At 55.8% G+C, this 23,980-nt stretch overlaps 10 protein-coding genes across 10 annotated transcripts; 4 read left to right on the plus strand and 6 right to left on the minus strand.

Annotated features, from left to right (window-relative positions):
• Positions 1 to 130: 130 nt before the first annotated feature.
• On the minus strand, positions 131 to 2,209 carry PHSY_004024 (hypothetical protein; the record flags this gene model as incomplete). Its single annotated transcript, XM_012334641.1, has 1 exon — positions 131 to 2,209. The coding sequence occupies one exon, from the start codon at positions 2,207 to 2,209 to the stop codon at positions 131 to 133; it is 2,079 nt and encodes a 692-aa protein (XP_012190031.1).
• A 662-nt stretch (positions 2,210 to 2,871) lies between these two features.
• On the plus strand, positions 2,872 to 6,234 carry PHSY_004025 (hypothetical protein; the record flags this gene model as incomplete). The annotated part of the gene is made up of 1 exon (XM_012334642.1): positions 2,872 to 6,234. One exon carries the CDS (start codon positions 2,872 to 2,874, stop codon positions 6,232 to 6,234), a length of 3,363 nt encoding a protein of 1,120 aa, XP_012190032.1.
• Positions 6,235 to 6,297: 63 nt separating this feature from the next.
• Positions 6,298 to 7,926, minus strand: PHSY_004026 (phenylalanyl-tRNA synthetase alpha chain; the record flags this gene model as incomplete). The annotated part of the gene is made up of 1 exon (XM_012334643.1): positions 6,298 to 7,926. One exon carries the CDS (start codon positions 7,924 to 7,926, stop codon positions 6,298 to 6,300), a length of 1,629 nt encoding a protein of 542 aa, XP_012190033.1.
• Positions 7,927 to 8,629: 703 nt separating this feature from the next.
• PHSY_004027 (hypothetical protein) lies at positions 8,630 to 10,303 on the plus strand (the record flags this gene model as incomplete). The annotated part of the gene is made up of 4 exons (XM_012334644.1): positions 8,630 to 8,751; positions 8,832 to 9,155; positions 9,548 to 9,802; positions 9,886 to 10,303. 4 exons carry the CDS (start codon positions 8,630 to 8,632, stop codon positions 10,301 to 10,303), a joined length of 1,119 nt encoding a protein of 372 aa, XP_012190034.1.
• A 105-nt stretch (positions 10,304 to 10,408) lies between these two features.
• PHSY_004028 (hypothetical protein) lies at positions 10,409 to 11,554 on the minus strand (the record flags this gene model as incomplete). The annotated part of the gene is made up of 1 exon (XM_012334645.1): positions 10,409 to 11,554. One exon carries the CDS (start codon positions 11,552 to 11,554, stop codon positions 10,409 to 10,411), a length of 1,146 nt encoding a protein of 381 aa, XP_012190035.1.
• A 1,972-nt stretch (positions 11,555 to 13,526) lies between these two features.
• Positions 13,527 to 15,272, plus strand: PHSY_004029 (hypothetical protein; the record flags this gene model as incomplete). The annotated part of the gene is made up of 1 exon (XM_012334646.1): positions 13,527 to 15,272. One exon carries the CDS (start codon positions 13,527 to 13,529, stop codon positions 15,270 to 15,272), a length of 1,746 nt encoding a protein of 581 aa, XP_012190036.1.
• A 204-nt stretch (positions 15,273 to 15,476) lies between these two features.
• Positions 15,477 to 18,482, minus strand: PHSY_004030 (hypothetical protein; the record flags this gene model as incomplete). Its single annotated transcript, XM_012334647.1, has 1 exon — positions 15,477 to 18,482. The coding sequence occupies one exon, from the start codon at positions 18,480 to 18,482 to the stop codon at positions 15,477 to 15,479; it is 3,006 nt and encodes a 1,001-aa protein (XP_012190037.1).
• Positions 18,483 to 19,119: 637 nt separating this feature from the next.
• Positions 19,120 to 20,526, minus strand: PHSY_004031 (mitochondrial intermembrane space protein sorting protein; the record flags this gene model as incomplete). Its single annotated transcript, XM_012334648.1, has 1 exon — positions 19,120 to 20,526. One exon carries the CDS (start codon positions 20,524 to 20,526, stop codon positions 19,120 to 19,122), a length of 1,407 nt encoding a protein of 468 aa, XP_012190038.1.
• An 833-nt stretch (positions 20,527 to 21,359) lies between these two features.
• Positions 21,360 to 22,006, minus strand: PHSY_004032 (hypothetical protein; the record flags this gene model as incomplete). The annotated part of the gene is made up of 2 exons (XM_012334649.1): positions 21,360 to 21,665; positions 21,896 to 22,006. 2 exons carry the CDS (start codon positions 22,004 to 22,006, stop codon positions 21,360 to 21,362), a joined length of 417 nt encoding a protein of 138 aa, XP_012190039.1.
• Positions 22,007 to 22,543: 537 nt separating this feature from the next.
• Positions 22,544 to 23,725, plus strand: PHSY_004033 (hypothetical protein; the record flags this gene model as incomplete). The annotated part of the gene is made up of 1 exon (XM_012334650.1): positions 22,544 to 23,725. The coding sequence occupies one exon, from the start codon at positions 22,544 to 22,546 to the stop codon at positions 23,723 to 23,725; it is 1,182 nt and encodes a 393-aa protein (XP_012190040.1).
• Positions 23,726 to 23,980: the final 255 nt, after the last annotated feature.

Here is a 23,980-nt window from a genome sequence, read left to right on the forward strand (position 1 = left end):
GCTCGAAAATTGTCGGCGAATCGGATCAAGTTGCAAAATAGAGTCGAATGCACTCCTTACAAAAGAGATATCACTTGATATAACAGCGATGCGTGCCGCGCTGAGGACATTGGACTTCGAGCTGTCGTGTTCAAGAGAGTGAGGCGCGCAGATTGAGCCAGTCGCGCATTTCCTGCTGATACCCTGATTCGCGCTGCCTTCTGGTGAGGTCCGAATGTCTGCCTTCGCTGGTGCCCCTTCCCGTGCCCGAGCGCGATCGAGAGCGGCTGCGAGACTTGAACGGTCGACTGATGGACGTTGGTCGCGGCCTTTTGTGATGACCATCGAGCACATCTGTAGGTGGTGAGCCAGGTCGGCGGATCTCGATGCTACCTTCGGCGCTTCTCGAACGCCTTCGTTGACTGACGCTTGATTCTCTGTCGGTATTGGATCGCTTCAGTCCAATTCCTCGACGGTCGCTTCGCAGCTCGACCTCGACAGGATACAGAAGAACGTGCGAGCGCATGGCGTCGTTGTGAGGATCGGCAGCGACACTATTCAGCGCCGTTGCTGAGCTTGACTGCTCCGAGGTAGCAAGTTCGATTTCATGTTCGTCGCGATCCATCCAAAGCGCGTCCTGAACGTCCTGGAGGGTGAGTTGCCCTGACAGCAGTGCTTGCTCCAGCAAAGCTCTGTCTTCCCCGGCTAGACTGTGGAACCATTCGACATCGGGCTGAGCGGGATTCGAAAGCCACGTTTGGGCTGCCTCACGTTGCTTGTCGAGGTTTGGCGACTCGAGCTGGAACGGGAAAGCTGCTTGTAACGGGACTGGATCGCTTGACGCAGCCGCATTCGGCTGCTGCAGAAGTTCTTGCAGCCACGCGGGTTCTTCGTGTGCGCCCGTCGGACCTGCTTCCGATGTGATCGCGCCTTCGCTCTGAGCGGATGCAACGGTAGTGATCACTGGATGGATAGGCTGCTCGACGACATGAGGATGCCCCGCATTCCCAGAGGCGCGACGCAAAAGTAGGGCCCGCACAGCATTTGAGCGTTGCCGTTTGACCTTGTCACGACAAAGTTGCCGCCATTTCCACTCCTGCACACCGAGACCCATTCCTTCCTTCCAGCCCATGCGTGACAGCAGATTGTGACCGACGTTGTCGCGAGCAATCTTCTTCCACCTGGGTGCGTTGCTGAGCCTTCGACGTGGCTTGTCGGAGGGCAAAGGAAGAGCTTGCATGTCGGTATCAAGCGATGGGAGGGATGCTGTACCGGGGGATCCAGAGCGAGGCATAGGTGTTGCAGGCCGCGATGGAGCGGGAGAGGGTGCTTCAGACGCGGATGCCGAAGAGACTGGGGCATTGAGGCCGAGGCGGTGCCCAATGCTCTGGCGATGCTTTGCCATGTATTCTTGTGTTGCATTCGCAGGTAGGACATCCCCGCATCGGGAGCAGCGTCGGCTCTGCTGCGCTTCGGAAGATGGAACGTCGGCTTCCGCGCTTGGCGCGGAAACGGCTTGGTGCGTCGAACCGAAGTGTCCACGTTCCTCGGTCAAGGATGCCCTCTGAGAATATTGCATTTGGGTGAATGCTTTCGATATGAACCATTCTGGGCGATGGAGTGCATCCGCTTGATGACGGCGTCGATGGGCGCGCTGGTGGACTTGGACAGACTTGCGAGCATGAGACTCGCGCACACTGTCAGTGCTCGGGAGTGTGTGACTGCTGGACGATGACGACTCGTAAACGGTACGCTTCGAGACTGGCGAAGGCATATCCTGTGTGAGCCGCGAATAGAGCTCGGCAAGAGTGGAGTCTGGTGCATCGGGAGCGGACTTTGCTGTTTCCAACGCGATTGATCCTTGCAAGTCTTTGGTTGAGTCTGGTTCAGGCCGTACTGTGGATGGGATCGTGGTGGTCCGTAGTGACGGATCACTCAGATGCGTAGCTTTCACGAAGCGGCGACTCATACGAAGTGCCTTCATGGGACGCGGCCCGCCCGTACGAAGGGAATGCCATTCACGTGTGTCTTGACTTTGGAGGGCCGAGGCTGTCGAAGAGCTTCCCAAGCCTGGTCTATGTACGCTTCGAGGTGGAGATGGCGATCGTCTCTCAGCTGTGGTGAAAAGATCCGCATCTTGACGTAGCTTTGGGTGCCAGCCAGCATCCTCCGACTGATCATCCCCAGAAAATCGATCACGGGCACGGATGTGAACAGCGTTGAGCGCCATGTCGGACTACCGCATCTTTCTTCGAGGGTCGAGATTGGGGAAAGGGAGCAGAGAGGACCCGCGATCGGTGCGACACAGCTATGTCAGCGTTGGCGCTGGTCCAGCATCGACTTGGGCATCAAGAGACGATCATGACCGCAGAGAGTGGCGACAGTCAAGCTGGAGAGGAGTCGATGGATGGATGGCAAGCTGATTGATCATTTGCTTGGCTTGAAGCTTTATTCAAATTTGGTCTCGAGTCGGGCCACATGACGCTTGCGGCTTGGACCCTGAATCGCGCTTTTGGCTTCGGCTTGCATCCGAGCGTCGCGGTGGAGGAGCTGAGCGGCATCGCCGTCGGCAAGCCCGAAATTCTGTCAACGCCTTGGCAGCCGGTGTGATTTTAGCCCAAGACGAATCGGAAGAAGCGATCAAAAGAGTTGTGCTCGACTTTTGTGACTGCAACCGCAAGTCGCTTCAGTAAACCACTTCGCCCGTCCTTCATCTGGGACGGCATTCCTCCTTCAGTGACCCGCATGGTCTGACAGTGTGGGTCGCTCTTGTGATTTCGAAGCTCGCTCGGACCAAGGCTGGAATCAAAGACTTGGCTCAGCGTCTCCGGTTCGACGTATCGTCGACATCACCTCTAGCACTCACCTCGACTCGGCACAGCATCAAGCAGGATGACGGACCCAAAGACGTCACTGGTCGAGGTTCTCGCTCTCGCCTCTTCTTCAGACCCTTCTCTCCTTTCGCGCGCAAACTCCCAGCTCGAGCAATGGGAAAAGGATCCCAACTTCTGGCTCGTACTCCTACAGATCGCCTTTGATGCCGAGCTGCAGCCTCCACCATCCTCTTCATCAACCGCATCCGCATCGACAGAGGAGCAACGAGATTCAATACGCATACTGGCTATCATTCGTTTCAAGAATGGCGTCGACAAGTTTTGGAGGAGCCGCGTCATGGCCCGAGTCACGGTCACTATCCCACCGGAAACTAAGCAGGCGATTCGATCCACTTTGATCCAATGCTTGCGCGAACCTAATCGCACCATCGCATTGCAGGCTTCTGTAGCCATCTCGCGCATAGCACGCCTCGACTATCCGCGAGACTGGCCCGACCTCTTCAGCACGCTCCAGCAGGCCATGGTCGACGCACACGCACAACTCGCGTCGCTTGGTCCACCACCTCAGCTCGACCAGCCAGAGGCTCCCACCACCGCCCAATCGCGCCAGCTCAACACCACCGTGCTCATGCGTGCAGCCGACGTCTGTTCAAAGACGCTCAAGGAGCTCGAGTCGGTCCGCGTCTTGGCTGGAAAGATGCGTATGACCGAGCTCTCGCGTGAGCTGCTTCCCGTTCTCCACCCCATCTTCCAGCAGTACTTTACAGAGGTGTTTTCGCTAGGCGCAGGCGACGACCTCTCAACCCTCACAACATGGTCCAACACCAAACTTCGTGCTGAGCAGGTCCGTACAAGTCACCTTCTCCTCAAGGCCATCTCGCGTCTTGCGGTCGCAGATATCGGCATGATCTCACGCTCCAACACCTCTGAGGGCGGCAGCTCTGCCAACATGGCACAAGCCTTTTTCCGTTCCACGCCTCATTGCCTGCAAACCCTCAAAGACACCAGGCTTGCGTATCTGCGCCTGCTTCGCAGCTCGCATGCAGACTCTATCTCGGCTTCCATCTCGGCAGCTCTGGTGACAGCACTCACAAAGCATCTGTACTCCTTTGGCAAGTTCTTCCTCTCGCTCGTCCAGAGAGACAATGGCAAGGCTGCTTTCTGGCAAGGCTGGTCCGAAGTGGCCGCCTGGTACTGGGTACAGGCCAAGGATGTGAACCAAGAGAGTCTCTCTGTTCCACGCGACGAGTACGCAAACCATTCGGCCATCATCGACTACCCTCCACGGTTCGTTGTTCAGGCTCTCGTGCTGCTCAAGTATTCGCTCGTGCAATGGAAAGGGAATCGTCCGGAGGGCGGCTTTTTCCTCACTCGCGACTTTGCACGAGAAGCGGCCGATGTCCTCGCAGGCAGGCTCATGCGCCTCAATGCTGACGATCTTGAACGGTGGCAGGCAGACCCAGAAGACTGGGCCGTCGGCGAGGAGCAGGAAAACCACGAGCTTGATATCCGCCCCGCCGCGGAGCGCGCGCTCATGGTCTTGGCGCAGCACACCAAACCTGCTGGTTTCGTCGGCGAACAATTGTGGCGTCACTTTGAGTCCTCTTCCCATTTCGCCGCCGACAGTGTCGACGATATTGTGGCACGCGATGCCATCTACGCAGCCGTCGGCCGGTGCCGTGACTATCTTGGCCCTGCCGGTGAGGACGATGATAGACCCAGCGTGACAGTCCTCATGGGTCAGGCGATCGCTTCCAAGCTCGTCCCTGAAGCTCGCCTCGGCAGCGTCGCTTCTCCCACGTGGGTTGTCATCCGTCGCAGGATCGCATGGTTGCTGTGGGAATGGTCCGAACAGGTGCCACGGGAATCACGCTTGGACGTCTACGCACTTTTGGTCGACTTGCTCGAGGATGTCCCGGACCAAACGGATGTAGCTGTACGACTTGCCGCAGCTCGAACCATCTCGGCCATCGCCGACGCACTCGAATTCGACGCAGACGGATTCGAGCCTTTCCTGCCGAAGGCGCTGCGCAACCTCGCCACCTTGGCTGCGGCGTCCGACCTGCACGAGATGGAGTCAATCAAAGTGTGCACTGACGCGCTTTCCATCCTCATCGAGCGCATGGGTCCTCGCATCGCTCCGCACGCAGACGCGCTCGTCGACCTTGTGCCCATGCTCTGGCAGCAAGAAGATCCGGATTGCAAGGCACGTCCGTCGATCATTGTATTTATCTCCAAAGTGCTCCGCGCCATCGAGATGCTGCCAGCGACCGGCACAAGCGGCGCTCTGATGCAAAAGGTTCACCATATGGTGTCGCCCATCGTGCGCGACTCCCTCAACCCCAAGGTGTCGCATCTGCTCGCGAAAGACGCCATCTCCATGCTATGGATTCGTGCACTGCACTCAACGCCGACAATGACACAGCCGCTCTTTGAGCTGCTCGATCTCGCCAAGGATTTGGTGGTTCAGCCGGATTACTGCGTCGAGATGTGTCGTGTCATTGAAGAGATCTCGATGCTGAATCCGCTCGAGATGCTTCAGACTTACGGCCAGGATCTGCTGACAGCGTTTGGTCAGATCATAGCCGATCCTTCCAATCCTATGGTGTTGGCACCCATCTCTGCGCTCGACACGCTCGTTCAAGCGCTAGTGGCGCTACCCAACTGGATCGAGGTTTGCGATATGTGGATCGGCGCGCTGCAATCGACTCGGCTAGCTGCTGCGCTCGTCGGTTCGCTCCTTCATTTCCAAGATGCCACCCTGATCGCCACGCATTTCGTCTCGTTGCTCTGTCGCATCGCCTACCACTGTCCGAACGATTCGTTCATTCGTCTCGTCTCCGCCTCTTGGTCGGACATGCCGCACGAAAAGTACCCTGCGCCGGCAACGATCTGGCAGCCACTGCTGAAATTCATCTGCACCCGTTTCGAAAACATGTCTTCGATACGAAAGCGTCGGGTCACTGCGCTCGGACTCGCGTCGATGCTCGATGGTGCGATCGTGTTCTACGAACAGCATGCAACGGATCCAAGTGCGAACCAAATGGTGGAGCAAGTGGTGGCTTGTACGCCGGAACTCATCGCGTTGTGGTCGGAGATGCTGGCCGAGATAAACGAGTCCAAACCGCTGGATACGGGCAAGTACGTGAGACCTACTTCGCCGATTGCATCGATGGAGTTGGCGGATGCATTTTTCGACGATGACGATGAGGCGGATGGGGGCTGGTTGCAGGATATATCGCCGGGAGCTGCTAGGGCGCAGAGGGTGGCGGTGGCGGATGGAACTTTGGTGTGCGAGGTCAACGGGCACATTAGGAGCGTCTTGTCGCATGCGCAGTCGAGCTATCCTGGATTCACGAGGGTGTTGGAGACCATGGATCCACTCGTAGTCAACATGTTTCAAAAAGATCTCATGGGTTGATCTTCTCACCCACACACACTCTGATCGCAACTACAAACATCTCGTTGTCATTCCCCAAACAATCTAAAACCTGGTAGCAGGAGCATTCTCCACACTATCAATCGGAACCTTGTGACCCACCAGTTCCCTGATATCCTTGACCGCATACCTGATCATCGTAGGTCTCTCCAAACTCAAACCCCAACCCAACACGTTCACTCCCTCCGGCAGACCCATCGGTCTCAACATCTCGGGTCTGAACATACCCGAGTTTCCGACCTCTACCCATCTCTTCAAGCCCTGGTGGTACGAGAAGATTTCGAGCGAAGGTTCGGTGTACGGATTGTAGGCGGGTTTGAAGCGAAGGTTTGTGACGCCCATCTTTTTGAAGAAGACCTCCATGAAGCCGATCAGGTCGCCGAGGGTGATGTTGTAGTCGGCGACGACGCCTTCGACCTGGTGGAATTCGGCGAGGTGGGTTGCGTCGACGGCTTCGTTGCGGAAGACGCGGTCGATGGAGAAGAGTTTGGCGGGCTTGAAGCCGCCCGGTTGGTTGGCGAGTTTGTACAGCATCGCCGAGGAAACCGCCGTGGTGTGGGTACGAAGCACCAGCTTCTCGGTCACTTGGCGGTCGAAAGGGTAGCGGTAACCGACCGATCCGAATCCTCCTTCCTGGTGAACTTGCGTGACCCTCTTGAGGTAGTCTTCCGGAATGTGCTTTGCATACGGTGGGTCCTTGATGAAGAAGGTGTCCTGAACATCTCTCGCCGGGTGTTGCTGCGGGACGAACAGCGAGTCGAAACACCAGAAGGATGATTCTACGAATCGATCCGTAGCCATCTCCGTGAAACCCATTTCGAAGAAGATGTTTCGGAACTCTTCCCTCACCTTCAACAAGGGATGCAAAGCACCTGATGCAGGAACAGCGCCTTCTGCATTGAAGTTGTATTTCTTGAAGGGCGCCTCCTTCCACGATCCGGACTGAAGCATATCGAAGGTCAGGTCCGTTTCGAGCTTTTGCACGGTGAGCGAGAACTGAGGTCCTTTGACGACGGAAAAGTAGACGAGCTTGCGTGTGGCCACCAATTTGCGCTTTCGGAGCTCGGCGAGCTTCTTGTCGGCGGCGGCGGCATCGCTGGCGGCGAGTGTGCCGGTTTCAAGCACTTCGGCGATCTGCTCTTGGATCTCGTCGCGAAGCTCCGCGTCGGATTTGCCGAGCGTCGCTTCGGTTCTACCAAAGGTGCCGTCAGGAAGCTTCTTTGCCCACTTGTTGCGGAAGGCGTTACTCTGGCCGTTCTTGAGCGTGTCAGCTCCAAGTAGCTCCTTGAGCTCGTTCATGGATTTGCCGACACCTTCCTGGTCGGGGAGCGCTTTGACGAGTCGGATCTCTGGCGAGCCTTTTTGCAGCAGTGCGAATCCATCGGGAAGCGGTGTCGAGGTGGTCTCTTCGAGCTTCTCCATTGCGACCATCTCCTTGCTGAGCAAGGACTTGAGCACATCGGAGAGGGCGAGCTGCCATCGTGCGCGCTCTTTGAAGACGGCCTCGTTGGCTTCGGATCGTTTGGCAGGGTCGGCTGCCGAGTCTGCCGACGTTGTAGGGACTTCGGGTGCGATGGATCGCGTGTCGCCGATCTTACCACCGGGAGCTGCGTCGAGAGCGGCGAGTACCGACTCTGCTGTGGGCTCGCCTGCCAGCCTCTGTGGTGCCGACATTTGCTGTGACGTGTTGCGAGTGGAGATGTCGAGAAGAGTGGAGATATGTGCACGGTTTGCCCAATTATCGCATGAGCTTCCTGGGGCTATAGACGAGATGAGAAGGAATCGAAGAGTGCCAATACCTATGCTGAGCTTCGATGACAGGAAGTGGTGTAGGAAGTAGGTCGAGGCGAGGTGATAGCGAGGTTGTAGAGGATCAGATGGTGTGATATGAGATGTCGGTTGCTTCTGGAGTTGTGCTTTCTTCCAACCGCGCCGAAATGGAACACTTTTTGCTTTGACCCTTTACTTTTGAGTCACGGAGCCAATCATCTCGTGCGAAAGCCTCTACGGCTTTTTTCTCCAGGGTCTAACACATTTCGGCAAAAATTGGTCGCTGCGCCTGCAACTTTTGAGTTTGCGTGTCTCTACGGATCGTTCGAGTGGCGCACAATGGCCAGCGGTGGTGCAGAACCTTATGCTGCAGCTCAAATGAAGTCTGTCCTCCCCGTCCGATTTTATTGAAGGAGTACTGTATCATTCTCCTTATGGAGGGAGTGTTTGGAACGTGATGCGGCTGCTGCAAGCGGTGTAGATGTCTCGATCCAGTCGGAAAGGATCGCCATGTCTCTCCTACCTCTTCTCTGTCCGACTTCACAAATGCCTCTGAGAACACTCGTTGCTCTGCTTCCTCCATGTCGATCCCGCTCCTCGTGCGACAATGCGGCTCTCGCTCGCGTCCAGCGCGCTCCTGCCCTCGTCAGGCTTGCCATGCACTTCTTCATTTGCCTGGACGTCCGCCTTGATTGGTGGCGTCACGATCCGGGCGGAAGACCTAGCTGCGTAAGTGGGACACGTTCTTCATGCGCTCAGTCGATCTTATACTTACCCCCATCCTTTCCTCTCCTGTCATCGCCTTTCAGTTCCATGGTGTTATTCTTCATCTTACTCGTATTCCTCGTCATCGGCCTCCTTCGAACTTATCAAGGCAGACACCTCCTCGACATCCTCTTCGTCTTCACACCCACCCTGCTCTTCGTCATCTGTCTCACCATCTGGTCAGCGCTACGAGCGCATCTGTCCAACACTTTGCACAGGTCCAATTTCGACCCGGTCTTGTCCCAGCAGATCTTGTCCGAGATGGTGGCAGCAAATGGGTTGATCAGCTGTTCACCCATGCTGTTGGGGGAGACGACATTCCACGTGTTTGGATTGTTGGCGAAGCGCATCGCGACGAGGGGAAAGAGGTGGGTCAAATACACATCGTATGTGGCGAGGGTGGTAAACTTGATGGCTTTGGTGATGGTTGTTGTTGCTTCGTGCGATTTGGAATCTTGTAAGTCAAAAGGTCGGAAAGGAAAGAGGATCGAGACAGGATGTGACAATGGCTGACAGTGATGAAGCGTAACAGATTTGATTGCTTGGTTGGATCAACTCAAGCTTGCGACATTGGTGCAGGACAACGGTGGTCAGGGTTGCAGCACTTCCTCGTTGGGAAGGGATCTGACGTTACTACCACTCGTGACGGACGTGTTGCAACTGATGGTCTTGTTCGTTTTGACGGTGCTGTAAGTTGGACTTTCCCCCGGTTCAATACAAGGAATCCCGAGAAACACTGACCCCCAATTCCTTTCTTCAGCACAATCGGCCTCTGGCTCCGATATCGACTCAGCGCAGGTGTGGTCTTCCACATCATAACCATCCTCTCCTGCCTCATGTTTCATTTTGCGTGGAAGTGCGTTCGTGACTGGGCAGCGGTCCAAGTCTATCTCAGCGGCGATTGGAGCAAGTCAACCTTCGGAAACGACGCTGACTTGGAAGAGCTGGCGCGACGCATTCGAAGAGAAGCGGAAAGGCCGGTTCTGTTTTACCTACTCGGAATAGTGCCGATTGTGTAAGTCACCTCCGCAGCCACCATGCAGAGAAACACCCTTCGTAGCAACATTTCTGCTGACCATACGCGTTGCAACTCTACAGCACCGCAATGATCCTCATCTACACTCTCGATCTGGTCTCGTACACCAATCCACCTCCACCACCCGCAGCGGCACGAGACCCCCACACAACCCGATTCCATCTGTTCCTGGATCCGAAATCACCCCGAATCGAGCTGCTGCTCACCTCCAAGAACGCTACCGCAGCAGCAGGCAAAGGAGGCGAGGACGGGAAAAAGGGAGGTGGTGGTGGTGGTGGCAGAGAAGGCAAAGGCGATGCAAGCAAGGCAACGGGAGGCGAGATGTACGTGGTCAAACGGGGCTGGTTGGGCGGATGGAGTCTGCAACCTGCCAAGAAAGGGGATAGCTGGATGACAAAGATCAAGAAACGCGCACAACAGGGTGTTCAGAGTTGGATCATGGGATGGTCCTCCAAAGCAAAAGGCGCCACTGCTGTATGAAGTCACTGTATGAATTTACCTCCATTCATTCACAATGCGCCTGGCGTCGCGTTCTGTCAGATTGAAGAAAGTGTTGGTATTGCTCGACACAGGTATAAGGTGACATTAACGGAAGTACTCGGCACGGCGAGCATTGATACCGTATTCGCCAAGAGCAGCGGAAAGATCGTCCATGGTAAGCACGGTCCTGGAGCGATCCCTCGCGCCAGCGGGGAGAGCACCGCCTGCGGCACCACCAGCTGCAGAACCACCTGCTCCCGCCGCACCGGCACCGACCTGACCACGAGGGCGACCTCCGGGACCGGCGTTGGTGCGAATGCGAGCGTACTGGAACGCATCCGCAGCAATGTCGCTAACGAACTTTTCGGCTGCCAGCGACAACAATCTCTTGAGTCGAACGTCGCGGCACTCGAAGCCGACCTTTTCGAGGTAGAAGTCGGTGACCTGGTCGGGTATCAAAGGCGTGTATCCGTCGAGCAGCTGCATGAACTCGGCGAGCGTGCGGTCCTTCCTCGCTTCCTCCTCCTCTCTGCGCGTCATTGCTGGTTGCTGTGGGGCTTGCGATGACGAGGCAGCAGCGACATTCGCAGCTGCAGTTGACGAAGATGATGCGAGACCGGCAGATGTGGAGGGCATTGGCTCGTCGTTGTCTGCACCTGCAGCGGCGGGAATCGACGTCGTAGCTTGTGTTGGAGTGGCAGCCCCGGAACGAGTACCATCAAGACCTCGCCTCGACACGTATTTGGAAAGATCTTCTTGAGTAGCTACGCCGAGAACGAAGGCCCTACCAGGATCAGTGATGAATGCAAAGGGTTGAGACTGCAAGAAGACTTCGAGCTCTGCCAGACCCGTGTCGGGAGTAATGACAGTGTACGTAGCTACAGCAGCTGAAGAGGACGAGGCAGCGGCAGAGCCACCAGAGAACTTGGTCATGATGGTGGCAACCGTCTTGTCGCCGTTGGAGCTGTTGACCTGCTGCTCGAGGCGGTCCTTCTGCACATACCCGAGCAGCTTCCGGTTCTTGTCGCTGACCAGGGGGAGCTGGGAGTAGTCATGGTCGAGAGCAACGCGAAGAGCAGACGAGATGGAAGTCGAGCTGGGCACCGAGATGGCGGGAGGTACTTGAAGGTCCTCGACGGTTGCGCCTCTGTATTTTGCGACCAAGGATGCGGAGGGTGCGGGCGGTTGACCGACGCGAGCGGACTGCGGACCCGAGATGGGAGCAGTGACCGATGGAGTAGCGCTAGACATCGTTCTGTGTGTTTGAGCGGGCTGATCCAATGACAGGGCAATGGTGATGAGGAATGTGACGGATGAGGATCTGTGGAAAGTAACACGCGCGGTGCAGGCAACGCTTCCATTTGGTGCAGTTGGCTGCAGGTGCAAACGCCTCTTCTGTCCTCCACGGCTTTGACGGTGCGCTGCAGGTGTGCCGTGTGATCGGCTGGGTGCATTTTTCTTACCGTCACGTGTGGGCGACGTTTTCCAATCCTTCTCGAGAGGAAACGCGGAAATCGGGCATTTTTTGAGCTTGTTCGACAAGAAAGGATATGGACTTGCGGACGGGCGGGCAACATCTCTCTTCTTCTCCTCAACTCATTACCGTTCTCGTATTGTGGGAACAAGGGGCAAACCATCCACCTCGTGTTCCTCTATCTCGACGAACCAGATCAGCACCTTTGCTGGTGCAATCGACAAGGTCTTCTCGTGTTCTTGCACCTACCTTTTCAGGGATCTCCCAAGGCGCAGGGACAGGACCTCTGCTCAAACATTCCTTCATCCTCACCTGTAATCCACCACATTACGTGATGCTACAGCTTGTCTCTTGTGTAGACCCTCCGCTACGAATAGCAACCAAGTCGTCATCCATGACCATTCTCCTTCAAGTGCTCTCGCGTGACCTTGGCTGATGCTTTGTGCCTTGGGCTGACTCTACCTGGCCCGTTTGACCATGCTTATCGCGGCAATCCCGCCATTTACCCGAACACCATGCGGGATTACGCTTGTACCAAGGATCGACAAACGCAGGCCTTGAGAGCTTCTTTGCCTTGGTAGGTTTAGCCGGGAATTGTTCCGCGCTGTCGAGCCGCTCGGTTGGATTCGGACCGAGATCGCAGCGAGGCAGTCTGTCAAGAGGGAACGACTACTGTCAGTCTCTGAGCGGTGTGCTCAAGAAAAGCACAGGCGTTCTATGGTTTCGAAGCGTCAAGCGGCAGCAAAAGTGTACAATATAGCGGCGAAGTGCTTGGCATGAAATCACGACATCCGAATCGTATGCGACACGCTCGCGGAACAAATTTGACCTTCGCACGTCAGATTCGCTTGTCTGCACGTCAAATAGCGAATCGGCGTGTTGTTCACCGTAGCTTTTCTATCTTGGCTCCTAAGCTCCTCGTCAAGAAGGTTTCGCGTGCCGCCTCGGCATCCACACACGCAAAACGCAATCGCTGGGCATGCTTCTCCGCACCATTGCGCTCTGTATTGATCGAAGCTTGTGCTCCCTGTTCGGCTGCAATTTCTACGGGCGCTGATACGTCCTGTTGCGCCCTTTGCTTCTCCGCTGCCAAGACGGGGTTCCGTGATGACACCTTTTGGCCCATCAACGTACGAGATGTCTTGACTTCTGCGCCGCGAATCCCGTATCTTGGGACTGTTCCGCGACAGTCTGTTCTACGCGATCGAGCTGTCATGCCGCCGTCGCCTTCTACCGAAACAGCTCCTCTTCGGCTCTCGACTTTATAAATCGTATCACGCAACATGGCCGGTCAAGTCCATCATCTGGCTTCCGACTTCGGTCTCGGAGCACAGTCATGCCTTCGCCTCTGTAAACGTGCCTGAGCCTATGAATGGCGAAACGAGCGTCACAAATCAACGTCCGTTCGAAATTGCCCGGACGGGCAGGTCTAACGAGGCTGCCCTCAATAACGCTAGTCCAATAGGTGGCGCATGGTCTGATTCCATGAATCAGGGCGGCACTATTGGAGTCTCGCTTCCTTCATCGCTTCTTAGCGCTAGGTGAAGATATGGTTCAGGAACCGGTGCAGAAGCGCGAGGATAATCGAGCAGCTCGGTTCTTCTAGCTGTGGCTGCTTTGCTCATGGCGACTTCTCTGCCAAATCTTATATAACCCCTAAGCGGATCGGGTGAGCTGTTTCTGCTCCTCGAAGTCTCTCTCATCTGTTCCTTCTCCTCACTCTAGCCCTGCTCGAGGCCTCACACAGCAATGAGCGCACTCCCACGCCTGTCCAAGGACGCACCACCCGTCACCGTCAGCGCTCCCACTGCGGCCATCGATATCGTCGAACCCACCGCACACACCCCTTCAGGCACGTCGAGCTTCACTGACGAGGACAAGAGCTCCATTCCCCGGGAGAGCCAAAGCAGAACCGAGTCACTAGTCGACTCCTCGATCTCCCCTCTCAGTCGCAACCACGTCTTTCAAGATGAAAAAGTAGCCGAGCACTGGCGTCAACTCTACGACTCTACCAAGTACGAGAACAGACATCGGTTCGATCCTTCGTTCGAATGGACTGCGGAAGAGGAGAAGAAGGTGGTCCGCAAGGTGGATTTCCGCATTCTCGCCTGGAGTTGGGTCATGTTCATGTCGCTCGATCTCATTCGAAAGAACATCAACCGTGCCATCGCAGACAACTTTTTGTCCGACTTGGGTATGAATCAGAACGACTTTAACAACGGTCAGGTCGTCTTCCTCTTGGCTTTCCTCAGCGCAGAGTTGCCGTCGGGCTTGATCTCCAAGAAGCTCGGTGCGGATGTTTGGGTGCCCATTCAGATTGTTTCTTGGAGTGTCGTCTCGGCGAGTCAAGCTGCTTTGACCAACAAGGCTGGGTTCTTCATTACGAGGGCTCTGCAGGGTCTTTGCCAGGGTGGATTCTTGCCAGACCAGATCCTCTACCTCTCGTATTGGTACACTGGTAAGGAGTTGAACACAAGGCTGAGTTGGTTCTACACTGTTTTAGGACTCAGCCAGATCATTGGATCGCTTCTTGCCGCTGGTTTCTTGGAGCTTAGAGGACTGAACGAGTTGGCTGGATGGCGATACTTGTTCGGCTTTGAGGGACTCATCACTGGTGTGGTGGGTATCATTTCCTTCTTCATGCTCGCTCCGAGTCCTACAAGCACCAAGGGAATTCTTCGAGGCAAGAACGGGTGGTTCAACGAGCGCGAGGAGAAGATCTTGGTTAACCGCGTTCTGCGTGACGACCCCACAAAGGGCGACATGAACAACCGAGAAGGGTTGACTCCCCGAGCTGTGCTTCATGCCCTGGGCGAGAAGGATCTGTGGCCGGTCTACCTGCTTGGTCTTATCGTCTTCATCCCTTACTCGCCACCTCAGACCTATCTCTCGCTCATCCTCAAGCAACTCGGCTACACCACCCTCAAATCCAACCTCCTCGCCATTCCATCTCAGTTCTTCTTTGCCCTCAACACCATCCCTTACTCTTGGCTCTCCGCAAGGCTCAACGAGAGAAGTATTCTTGCTTCGCTTTCCAACGTGTGGAACCTTGCATTCCTCATTCCGCTCTATCTGCTCAAAGAGAGCTCGACGAACCACTACAACTGGATTCGATACGCACTCATCACCGTTCTCACCTCAGTTCCTTACTGCCACCCTTTCTTGATCGGTTGGGTCTCGCAGAACTCGCAGTCGGTGCGAAACCGTGCCGTCTCGTTGTGCCTTTACAACATGTCGGTTCAGGTGGGTTCGATTTTGGCGACGCGCATCTACACCAACGGCGACAAGCCGTACTATCGCAAAGGCAATCTGTCTCTTATAATCCTTGCGGTGGTGTCGATCCTACTCTGCTGGTTGGTCAAGCTGTACTACATCCAGCGCAATAAGCAAAAGCTGAGGGTGTGGGATAATCTCAGCGAGGAGGAACGATTGCAGTATAAGCTCACGACCACGGATAAGGGGGCGAAGCGTTTGGATGTTCTGTTCGTACACTAGGTCGCCTTTCTCGTCGAAGGACAACAGTCTTTCGCCGCAATCAAAACGACTCTCTTTGTGTCTTACCTCTTCTTCAAAACGTGTGTCACACAACAAGCTGGTAACCGAGCAGGCGAGCTAACTCTGTGTCTGAATTTCGTGTTAGGATATGTATTGGTCACCAAGTATGAATGAACCGAAACCATGCTGCCTCGCATCATCATCTCAGTCGAGATTGACAGGCTTCCTCTGCCTCGAAGACCTTCTTCGCGAACCCGTGACCTCAAACCCGTCCACGTCCATCGACTCCATCACCGCAGCACTGATATCTTCCGCTGTGTCCAATACGCCCTTCCCCTTCCTCGCAGATCTAGGCGGAGTGACGGGTCCAGGTACACCGCCCTCGCCACCGTTGCTCGTGCTCGTTCGTCGCGAACGCAACGTCCGACCGCTCGGCGTCTGAGGAGTGACAGGAATTTCAAGTTCGAGCCCCATATCCGCGTCACCTGCGATCGACTTCGAAGATTTGCCTTTCCCCTTACCCTTCGCTTGAGGCGTTGCTTGTTGACTCTCGACACTGGCACTTGCACCTCGGCTAGCACGTGTACGCTTGGCAGGTCTTTGCACTGGGTTGATCAACTCCACCACAAGCTGCTCTTCCTCTCTTTCCCGCGCCGATGCCTTTTTGCCACGCTTCTGCTCAGCCAGCTCAACAGCAGCGGCCGCTGCAGCGGCGGCAGCTGCTGCTTGCCGTGCCTTCTTCTTGTTGTTCCTACGGTTGGCCGATTTGGATGATTTGAGGGTCATCACTGGTTGCCTGTTGCGCTTGGTGGGCGATGGCGACGGTGGTGGTGAGACAGATGGCGAACGAGTAGCACCCACTTCCCTCTCATCGAGGGTGGCTTCGCTCAACTTCCTCTTGCTACCAGTGGTAGGGGTACGAGTGGCCGTTGTCGGCGATACCTCGGCTTGCTGCTGCTGCTGCTGCGAGGGAGGAGGACGCGCCATAAAATCCGTCTCAATGACCGAACGTGTTGCGAAAGGTGCCGGCACTTCCTGCCTGGCTTTGACGCGTTCTGATTGTGGCGTCGAAGTGGCTGCGCGGATGGCACGTTCGAAAGCCTCGCTCGTCGTCCTAGTGGGTTGCGCCGGTCGTTTGGCAGCGGTGGAGGATGCTTCATAAGAAGGGTTGCGCTTGAAGCCGAAATCGGGTCGTCGCATCAAGCCGATTGTGTTGGTGAGCGGCTGTCCGTTGACCCCGACCGTCTTCTTGCCTGAAGAGCTGGCAGAGCTGTTGTGAGCAACCATCGAGCCTGGAGTTAGCAGCATGGGGAATGGTGATGCAGTGTGCTTCTCCGACCTCGAACCAGGGCTGCGATAAATGTACATCGAATTCTGCGAAGCAGCTGGCTTGGACTGCGCAGCACTACCTTGCGTACGTTTCCACTCGTTGAGGAAAGACCGACTGAACTTCTCCAGATGCTCGACACACTCTGCCTGAGTTGAACGAACGCCGAAGAACCGCCTCGCGTTGGTGTAGAGAAGGGTGAGATCATCCTCAAAGTCGGTCACGACCGCGTTGGCGGCCATACGACCCTCGAGATGCTGACTGCCATACGTGCGAGCAGCGAGATTGTCGCGGATGGTGAAGAGATCGACGGGCCTCGAGCTGCGAGCTGAGAACTGCTCGAATTCGATTCCCATGGGGCGCTGAAAGGCCAGGTTTGCCTTGTGCGAGAGCAGCTGCGACACGAGATTGGAGAGGAAGGCGTAGATGCGCTTCAGCTCGCGGTCGCTGGCAGAATCGAGAGTTGGCTTTGGTACAGCAGCGACAGTAGCGGTCTCAGTGTTGGCGGTGGTGGCAGCTGACTCCTCGGGAGGAGCTACGATCTCTTGCTCCGCTGGCATTGGGATGTTTGCTTCATCGTCAGCCGAACCGATGACGGTAGCTGCAAGCGCAGAGGCGGCGCTATCGCTCGTGGATTGCGGCTCTTCTGGATCTTGCTCCTCTTCCGCCGCGAGCCTGCCGAGCTCAGACATTGTCATGGCTGGCAAGGCGTTCCTGTGGCGCGAAGAAACATCGCGCGTAGGCGAAGAGATAGGAGAGCTCGACGGCTCATCGTCGGCCTCGACATGCATGCGATGGTCGAGAGAACGGTTTCCGCCATGAGCACGGTCGGAGCTGTGGTAAGGTGAGCTCGAGCGGCTTCCGCTAGAGGGTGGCGTGTCGAGTCCGCCATTGTCGACATGCTTCTTGCGAGGGGGCGAATTGATCGTCATTTCCACTGAAGCTGGAGCTAGCAGGGCCTCAGCAGCTGTCACTTCCACTGCTGGAGAAACCGCATCCGACGTGTCGTTTGTTGTGTAGACTGTGGTCGCTTCAGGATCGGCCTCGGTGATCGTCGCATCTGCTTCTTGAGTCTGAGCGGATGAGACCTCTTCCGTTGCCACCTCAGGAGCAGAGTCCAGCGCGGAGACAAGACCGGTAGAAGTGACAGCAAGCTGGATTGCTGCCTTTGCCGTGGCCTCGGGATCAGCATCGACGGCAACATCCTGGTCAGAGTCTGCAATGATGGGTGCGGCACCAAGCGTGTCTGCTGAATGCTGCTCCTCGCGCTTGCGTTGCTGCTCCGCCAAGACTCGCTGTGCATGCGCCTTGCGTGCAGCGACGCCTTCGCCGAGCTGTGTGTTGGGATCGCGGTTCGCAATGGTGTTGGCACGAGTTGCCGAAGCGAGATCGCGCTTTGATGCTGACGAGTCCTGTACTTGCGCTTTGAGAGCCTCTGGGGAGATCACGACCGAAGCTGGAGTCGGAAGTGAGTCAGAGCTTGGGGTTGAACTCTGCGGTGATGCTGTGGTGGGGAAAAGATTGGCGGGATTCGAGGGTGTGGAAGGCTGGTCCCAGCGAACGCGGTTGGCAAGGTTGCGACGAGGCGTTTCGGCAGACCAACGGAAGTGCAACAGCTCGCGATCGCGGATGAAATCGTACGACTCTTCCAGGACGATGGCTCGCTCATCCGCTCCGAGCGTGATGTGAGGTACCTTACCTGGAGGGACGGGAAAGAGCTGGACGGCTTTGGAGACGAGTTGATCAAGAGTGCTTGGCAACGGGATGAAGAAGGTCTTGGATGTGAGAGAAGGGCCCTTGAGCATCACAGCTTTGCGAGGTAGTGGCTGGGACGTTGATGACGAGGCGACGGCTGCCGCAGGAGCGGAGACGCTGTACTGCATTGCTTCTGACGACATGATCGAGGAGCAAGATGCTGTCTGGGTAGTTCGAATATGAGCAAAAGGATGCGGATACCAATGACGATTGCGTCGAGCAAGGACTTGAGCCAGGACAGTCGAGGTGGGTCGAAGGCTTTCTGCCTGTGGCAATGGTGCCTTGATGAGATGATGTGATGCTGGATTGAATGCGGGTATGAATGTGATATGAATGGGAACACAGAAGCAGAACAGGAAAGAGACGATGCTGGGTGGATGAAGGTGGTTGATATGAGGGAGAGAGAAGGTCACGGACCCCTGTACTTGCTCAGCTCGTCGACAAGCAGTGAGTGCCTTTGCAGAGGCGAGTTGCTTCTGCAGCGAGGATTCGCGTAAATTGCAGCGAGCGGTTCGTGACTTTTTTCAGTTTCCAGCAGCAACACGTTCACTTTGCCGCGCTCTATACGCGTGAGACGCGTTCCTTTCTTCCAGGCTGCTGCTGCACCGTGCATGGCCCCTCTAATTTAACATTTACCGAAAACCTCTCGACAAGGGTCATTCAGTTGGTCCTTGAAGTCAGACGCTGTCTTTGCAATACATCTCAAACGGCATCGGTGCGGAGCGGCGACAAGGGTCTGCTTATTGCATGCTGTCGGACCCGGATCTAGACAGTCCTATCTCGGTCAATACGCTCTAGTCTTCCCTGCGTCTGCTGCTTGGCATGCATCTCGTCATCGTCAAAGCCAAGAAGTGACTTGACCTTGACGCTCGCCCTGTCAAATGCCTTTGCAAACACGCCCTGCTTCGCCATATCAGGTACGGGAGGCTGTAACAGCGGCAGGCCGAACCGGGCGCGAACTCTGTTCAGAACGCCTTCCTCGACGTTCCTATCCGATTCACTGTAGACGGCACCTTTGCCCTTTCGACCGCTGAGCTCTGCCCATGGACCTTCTTGTTCAGCGCCACGGAACCGTATCGGAGTGTCTTGAGCATGATCCGACACAAGCGTTGATGACCGTGGCTGAGCAGAGCGTCTGGTCCCACCCGCCTCGTCCTCGTCCTCGTCCTCGTCTCTCTCAATGAGGTAGCCATCGCGCAGCTCTTTGACTTGAGAGTAGTGACCCGAGTACCACCACATCTTGATCTTCTGCCACGGTCCCAGCGGATAGCCGTCCAAGAATGGAGGTCGAAGTGACTCGAGCAGCTTGAATCTCTTCTGAGGTATCGAGGATCTTTGGAGGACACCTTGTTCGCCGGTGTTTGGACCCGACGCTGCGATGCTTTCTTGTCCCAGTTGCGATCGCGTCCACATGATGCCCTGCTGAGATGTATCCTTATGTGCGACGAAACGAGCTAAACCGAACTTTTCGATGCGCCTTCGAAGCATTCCGAAGCTTACTTGCGATTCGATCTGCGCTGTCGTCAGCGTCTTACAGTACGAGCGCCACAGCGATTGCTGAGTTGCCGAGGCTCCACTTTTGGCATTGTCAGTCTGATTCGGTAGCATGAAGCCGAATCGCTCTTTGAAGACGAGACCTTCGGTGACGGCGAGCACGGTGGTGTGGTCGAGGTTGCGTGTCCAACTACGCATCGCTCTTCCATTCATTGTTCGCCCTTTGAGGCCTGCTGTCTCGAAGTGAGGCGATGAGACTTGCCCTGCCGGTGTCGATGCGCTGCTTCCGCCCTGTGTGGGGGTGGTCTTGCTCCTAGGAGGAAGCAAATCCAGCTCCACTTCGCTCTCTTCCATGACGTAGCTCTCTGCGTTCTTCATCAGCCCTGACGGTGCCCATTTTGGCAAGTTTCCGCGCTTGAGGATCAGGCGTGTGGTACACAGCACAGGGATAACGTCGCTTTGTGCTGCTTGCCTGTCGAGGTCGTCGAGTGTGACGGATGACGTGGTAGCCGACGAAGAAGGACCGCTTCGGACCGGGCGATATTCGATTCTGCGGTCGATGACATCTACCGATAGGACGTGGGATGCATTCGGATTCGGATATCGAAGGAAGTACGCCCTTACGCAGGAAGACCACGAATAGTCGTAGCTAGACTGGTGCACGAAGTCTTTGACCATGACGAACTTCGATGGTTAGAAAGGCAAGCGGTGACTCCTACTCGAGCTGTCGTGTTCTGCTTCCGACGCCTGCGTGCGCGAATGGTCTGCTTTGGACTCGAATTGACAGCGCCGCGGCTAGATTGACGGCCTGGCTCTGGTGGCTGGAGGGTAATGATGACGGTGTGACGTTGATCAAAGCAAAGTAGAGGACCATGTGCGAGAGGGAGGCTGAGTTTTGAGAAAATACCAAAAAAGTGACACAGCGAATTTGCTTGCATCGGTTTGTGGAGCGGACGCTCGGAAAATTCCGAAGTGCCGGCCTAGGACCTCAAACTTGCGATCAAGCCCTTCTGTGATGATCACAGGGTCACAGGCTTCGTTACACTCGCCATGGAGGACAAAGGAGTCTGGATTGCAATTAGTGTACATGTGATGAGAGATCAATTCTGAAGATAGAGGGAACGAGGAAGCGAGGGGGGAGTGTATGAGGCGAAGCGTGAACTTTGGCTGCTGAGCCGTGGAAGGCTTCCGTTTGTGATGCTGAACCACGGCAGTTATGAACCGAGCAAGCGATGAACTTTGCTGTCTGCTTGAAGACTTGAAGACGCCCTGAATGACGCTGTGCTCTTGAATCGCTGAGATAAGAGTGATGTGAAGAGGAATAGTCTGATCACGTAGAGGTTCGCGCCAGACGACACGCTGGCGAAGCCCGAGTATCCCGGTATTCTCTCAGCGATCGAGGCATCGTGCAGACGCGGCAGTATGGTTGTCGGCTCCTTCTTCGAGCGGAGATTGTTGTACAGAGGTGGAGCTCTTTTTAAGTTGATTGGAGATGTGAACTGTCGACGACACTACCTTGTCTTGACATTCTCTAAAGCTTCGAGTGAAGTGACACTGTTGCCTCGAACTACTACGGTTCCGCATCGATCTCCATCTTGCCATACATTGGGGTTGCTTGCGTCGGGATGCACCTGTTCGATAGCGTCGTCGACGACGAGGTTGAGGAACATGTCGAACCCACGAAGCGTGCCCTGGATCTTGCGACCACCTTGGATGTTGACGGCGATGCGCTTGTCGAGGAAGCGCTTCAGCTCTGGCTGAGACACTTTCGCCATCTTGCGAGATGCACTGAGCTGCACGGATGGTGAGTGAGGATCCTGGATGGCGGAGAGGAAGAAGAGAAGTCAGTGTCCGAGGAAGAAGGATTCAATCCGCATCCCGAAGTCGCGTAGATCTCGGTCCCGATTGATCTATCGTCTTGACAATGTGCGAGCAATTTTGCTAACAATGATTATTATAAAATTGATTGTGACACTCTCAAGAATTCGATGACGCGCAAAGGTGCCGGCGGTCTGCCGTTGACGCCCTCGCTTGTCGATTCGCTTACATCGGTTCGTCGGTCAATCAGTGATCCGATGTCCTCTTCCGAGCAGACGATAAGGAACGATCCGGTCGTTGCCACGGCATCAGCATGATCGTCGTGGTATACGTTCACCATGAAATTGAAGTCGAGGATGAGACAGGCCGAAGAGCCCAAATCAACTTTGTGAGGACCACGCGGTAATTAGCTTGGCAGGTTCGCACTCAGACACCTCGACCACGCGTTTTCCCACTGAGACCAATTTGCGGGACCGCATGCCATTTCCCACGAGGTCGTCTATGCTCAAGGGACCAGGTCAGTGTCCTACTGAGCTCGAACGGCGTGCATGCGTCCAGGCAAAAAAGATCGCGTGGGAGGTGGCAGTGCTGCAAGCGTCTCGAAAACGGCTCAGCCGAGATGAATCCACCGCCGGTCAATGCTCTTGTTCGGCATGGCGTCAGCGACATACCTTGTGGAGACCACGCGAAGCAGAGTCATTTGCACCTACTACTGTAGTCCAATTCGAGCGTCCGCATCTATTCATTGGTAGCAGCATAGCTCAGACCTCTTTCTTTTAGTCGCCGTCACCGTGGCGGCCGTCAAGAAGTATATATAACATGGTTCCCTCGCTGCCAGAGTGATCGAAGGCTCTTCTATCAACTTCAACCCGCCAGAATGTCGCCAGAAACGTCTCAGCATCATCTTCCTACCACGCTCGATTTGGAGAAAGAGCCGCTTGCTCCGTTCTCTGACGAAGAGAAAAGCGCCATGGAAAAAGCCCCTCAAAGCGTCTTGAACGAGGACCACCTTGAGCTCCGAGTTGGTCAAGACCATGCATCGCGAAGCAGCGCTAGAGGTGTCCGTATCCTCTCGCGTGCTTTCAAGAGCATCGCCATACTCCTCGTGGCTTTCTTGGCAACGAACGGCTTCTGGGCGCTCTTCCGTCCTGATCTGTTCGACCATCATGGGCTGTTTGCTTTGAGCAGCAAGGATGACCATGGTAAGCACGGACATGGCCATCGTCATCACCATCACCACCATCATCACGGTCCGGAACACCCTCCTCGTCCGCCCCCTCACGGTCCTCCGGGCCACGACCATCCCCACCCACCCTCTCCTCCGCCTCATCAGCCTGGCCATGGTCCAGGCGGAGATCGCCCTGGTCCTCCTCATGGCCCTCCTGGTCACGATCATCCCCACCCGCCACCTCCTCCTCCTCACAAGCCTGGTCATGGGCCTGGTGGGGACCGACCTGGACCTCCTGGCCCCCCTCCTCCTCCCCCGGGTCCTCCGGGTCAACCCCACCCACCTCCGCCGCCACCTCACAAAGTCCCGCCGAAGGTGCGAGAATGTTTTGATCTAGTTCCTGGCGAGACTTTGACTTTCGAAACCCCACTCGAGTGGTTCGGACAGGGAGTCGAAGTCGCACCTTCCCTCGCTGGGTCGAGCGTCACTTTCGTCTGGGACGGCAAAGTTGGTCCCCCCTCCCCACCTCCTCACGGTCCTCCTCATCCACCTCGACCACCTCATCCTCCTCACGAGAAGGACGCGAGCGAGGTCGATGACGAGAAGAGCTCGAAGAAGTCCAAGAAAGCCCCGGGCAAAGTCATCTTCGACATCGACATCCCCTCGAAAGCCGAATGGAAAGAGGCGCACGTTGAGTCTCACGAGCTCAAAATCTGCTCGATTCATCGACCCGGTTCGACAGGCATCGATATCTTCAACGCCACCGGTATCCCACCCAACCATGTCCGCATCGATCCAGCTTTCGAAAAAGTCGCCCCTAGCTTCAACACCACCATTCGTCTGCCCAACCATTATGCTCGTGCTCCTATCCGCACCGGTCATCTCCCTTGATCAAAGCGCTCAGACTATCGTCGTAGTTCGTTTAGGCTGAAATGTATATGTCGACTGTACTCATGCTCCTGACTGTGATTGTGAAGCAAATCGCGTCTGTTGTTGTCTGAGATCGCTCTCTTCACCGCATTCGCCGCCCTTGATTCATTTGTCTCTTGATTCGATGATATGCGTCACTGAGAATGTGGGTACAATGCACAGAATGAGGGCTCACGAGACAATGGTGATGCAAAGGTATAGTTCGGCACGACTTAC

The sequence above is a fragment of the Pseudozyma hubeiensis genome (assembly GCF_000403515.1).
Source record: "Pseudozyma hubeiensis SY62 DNA, scaffold: PHS38, whole genome shotgun sequence".
NCBI lineage: Eukaryota > Fungi > Basidiomycota > Ustilaginomycetes > Ustilaginales > Ustilaginaceae > Pseudozyma > Pseudozyma hubeiensis.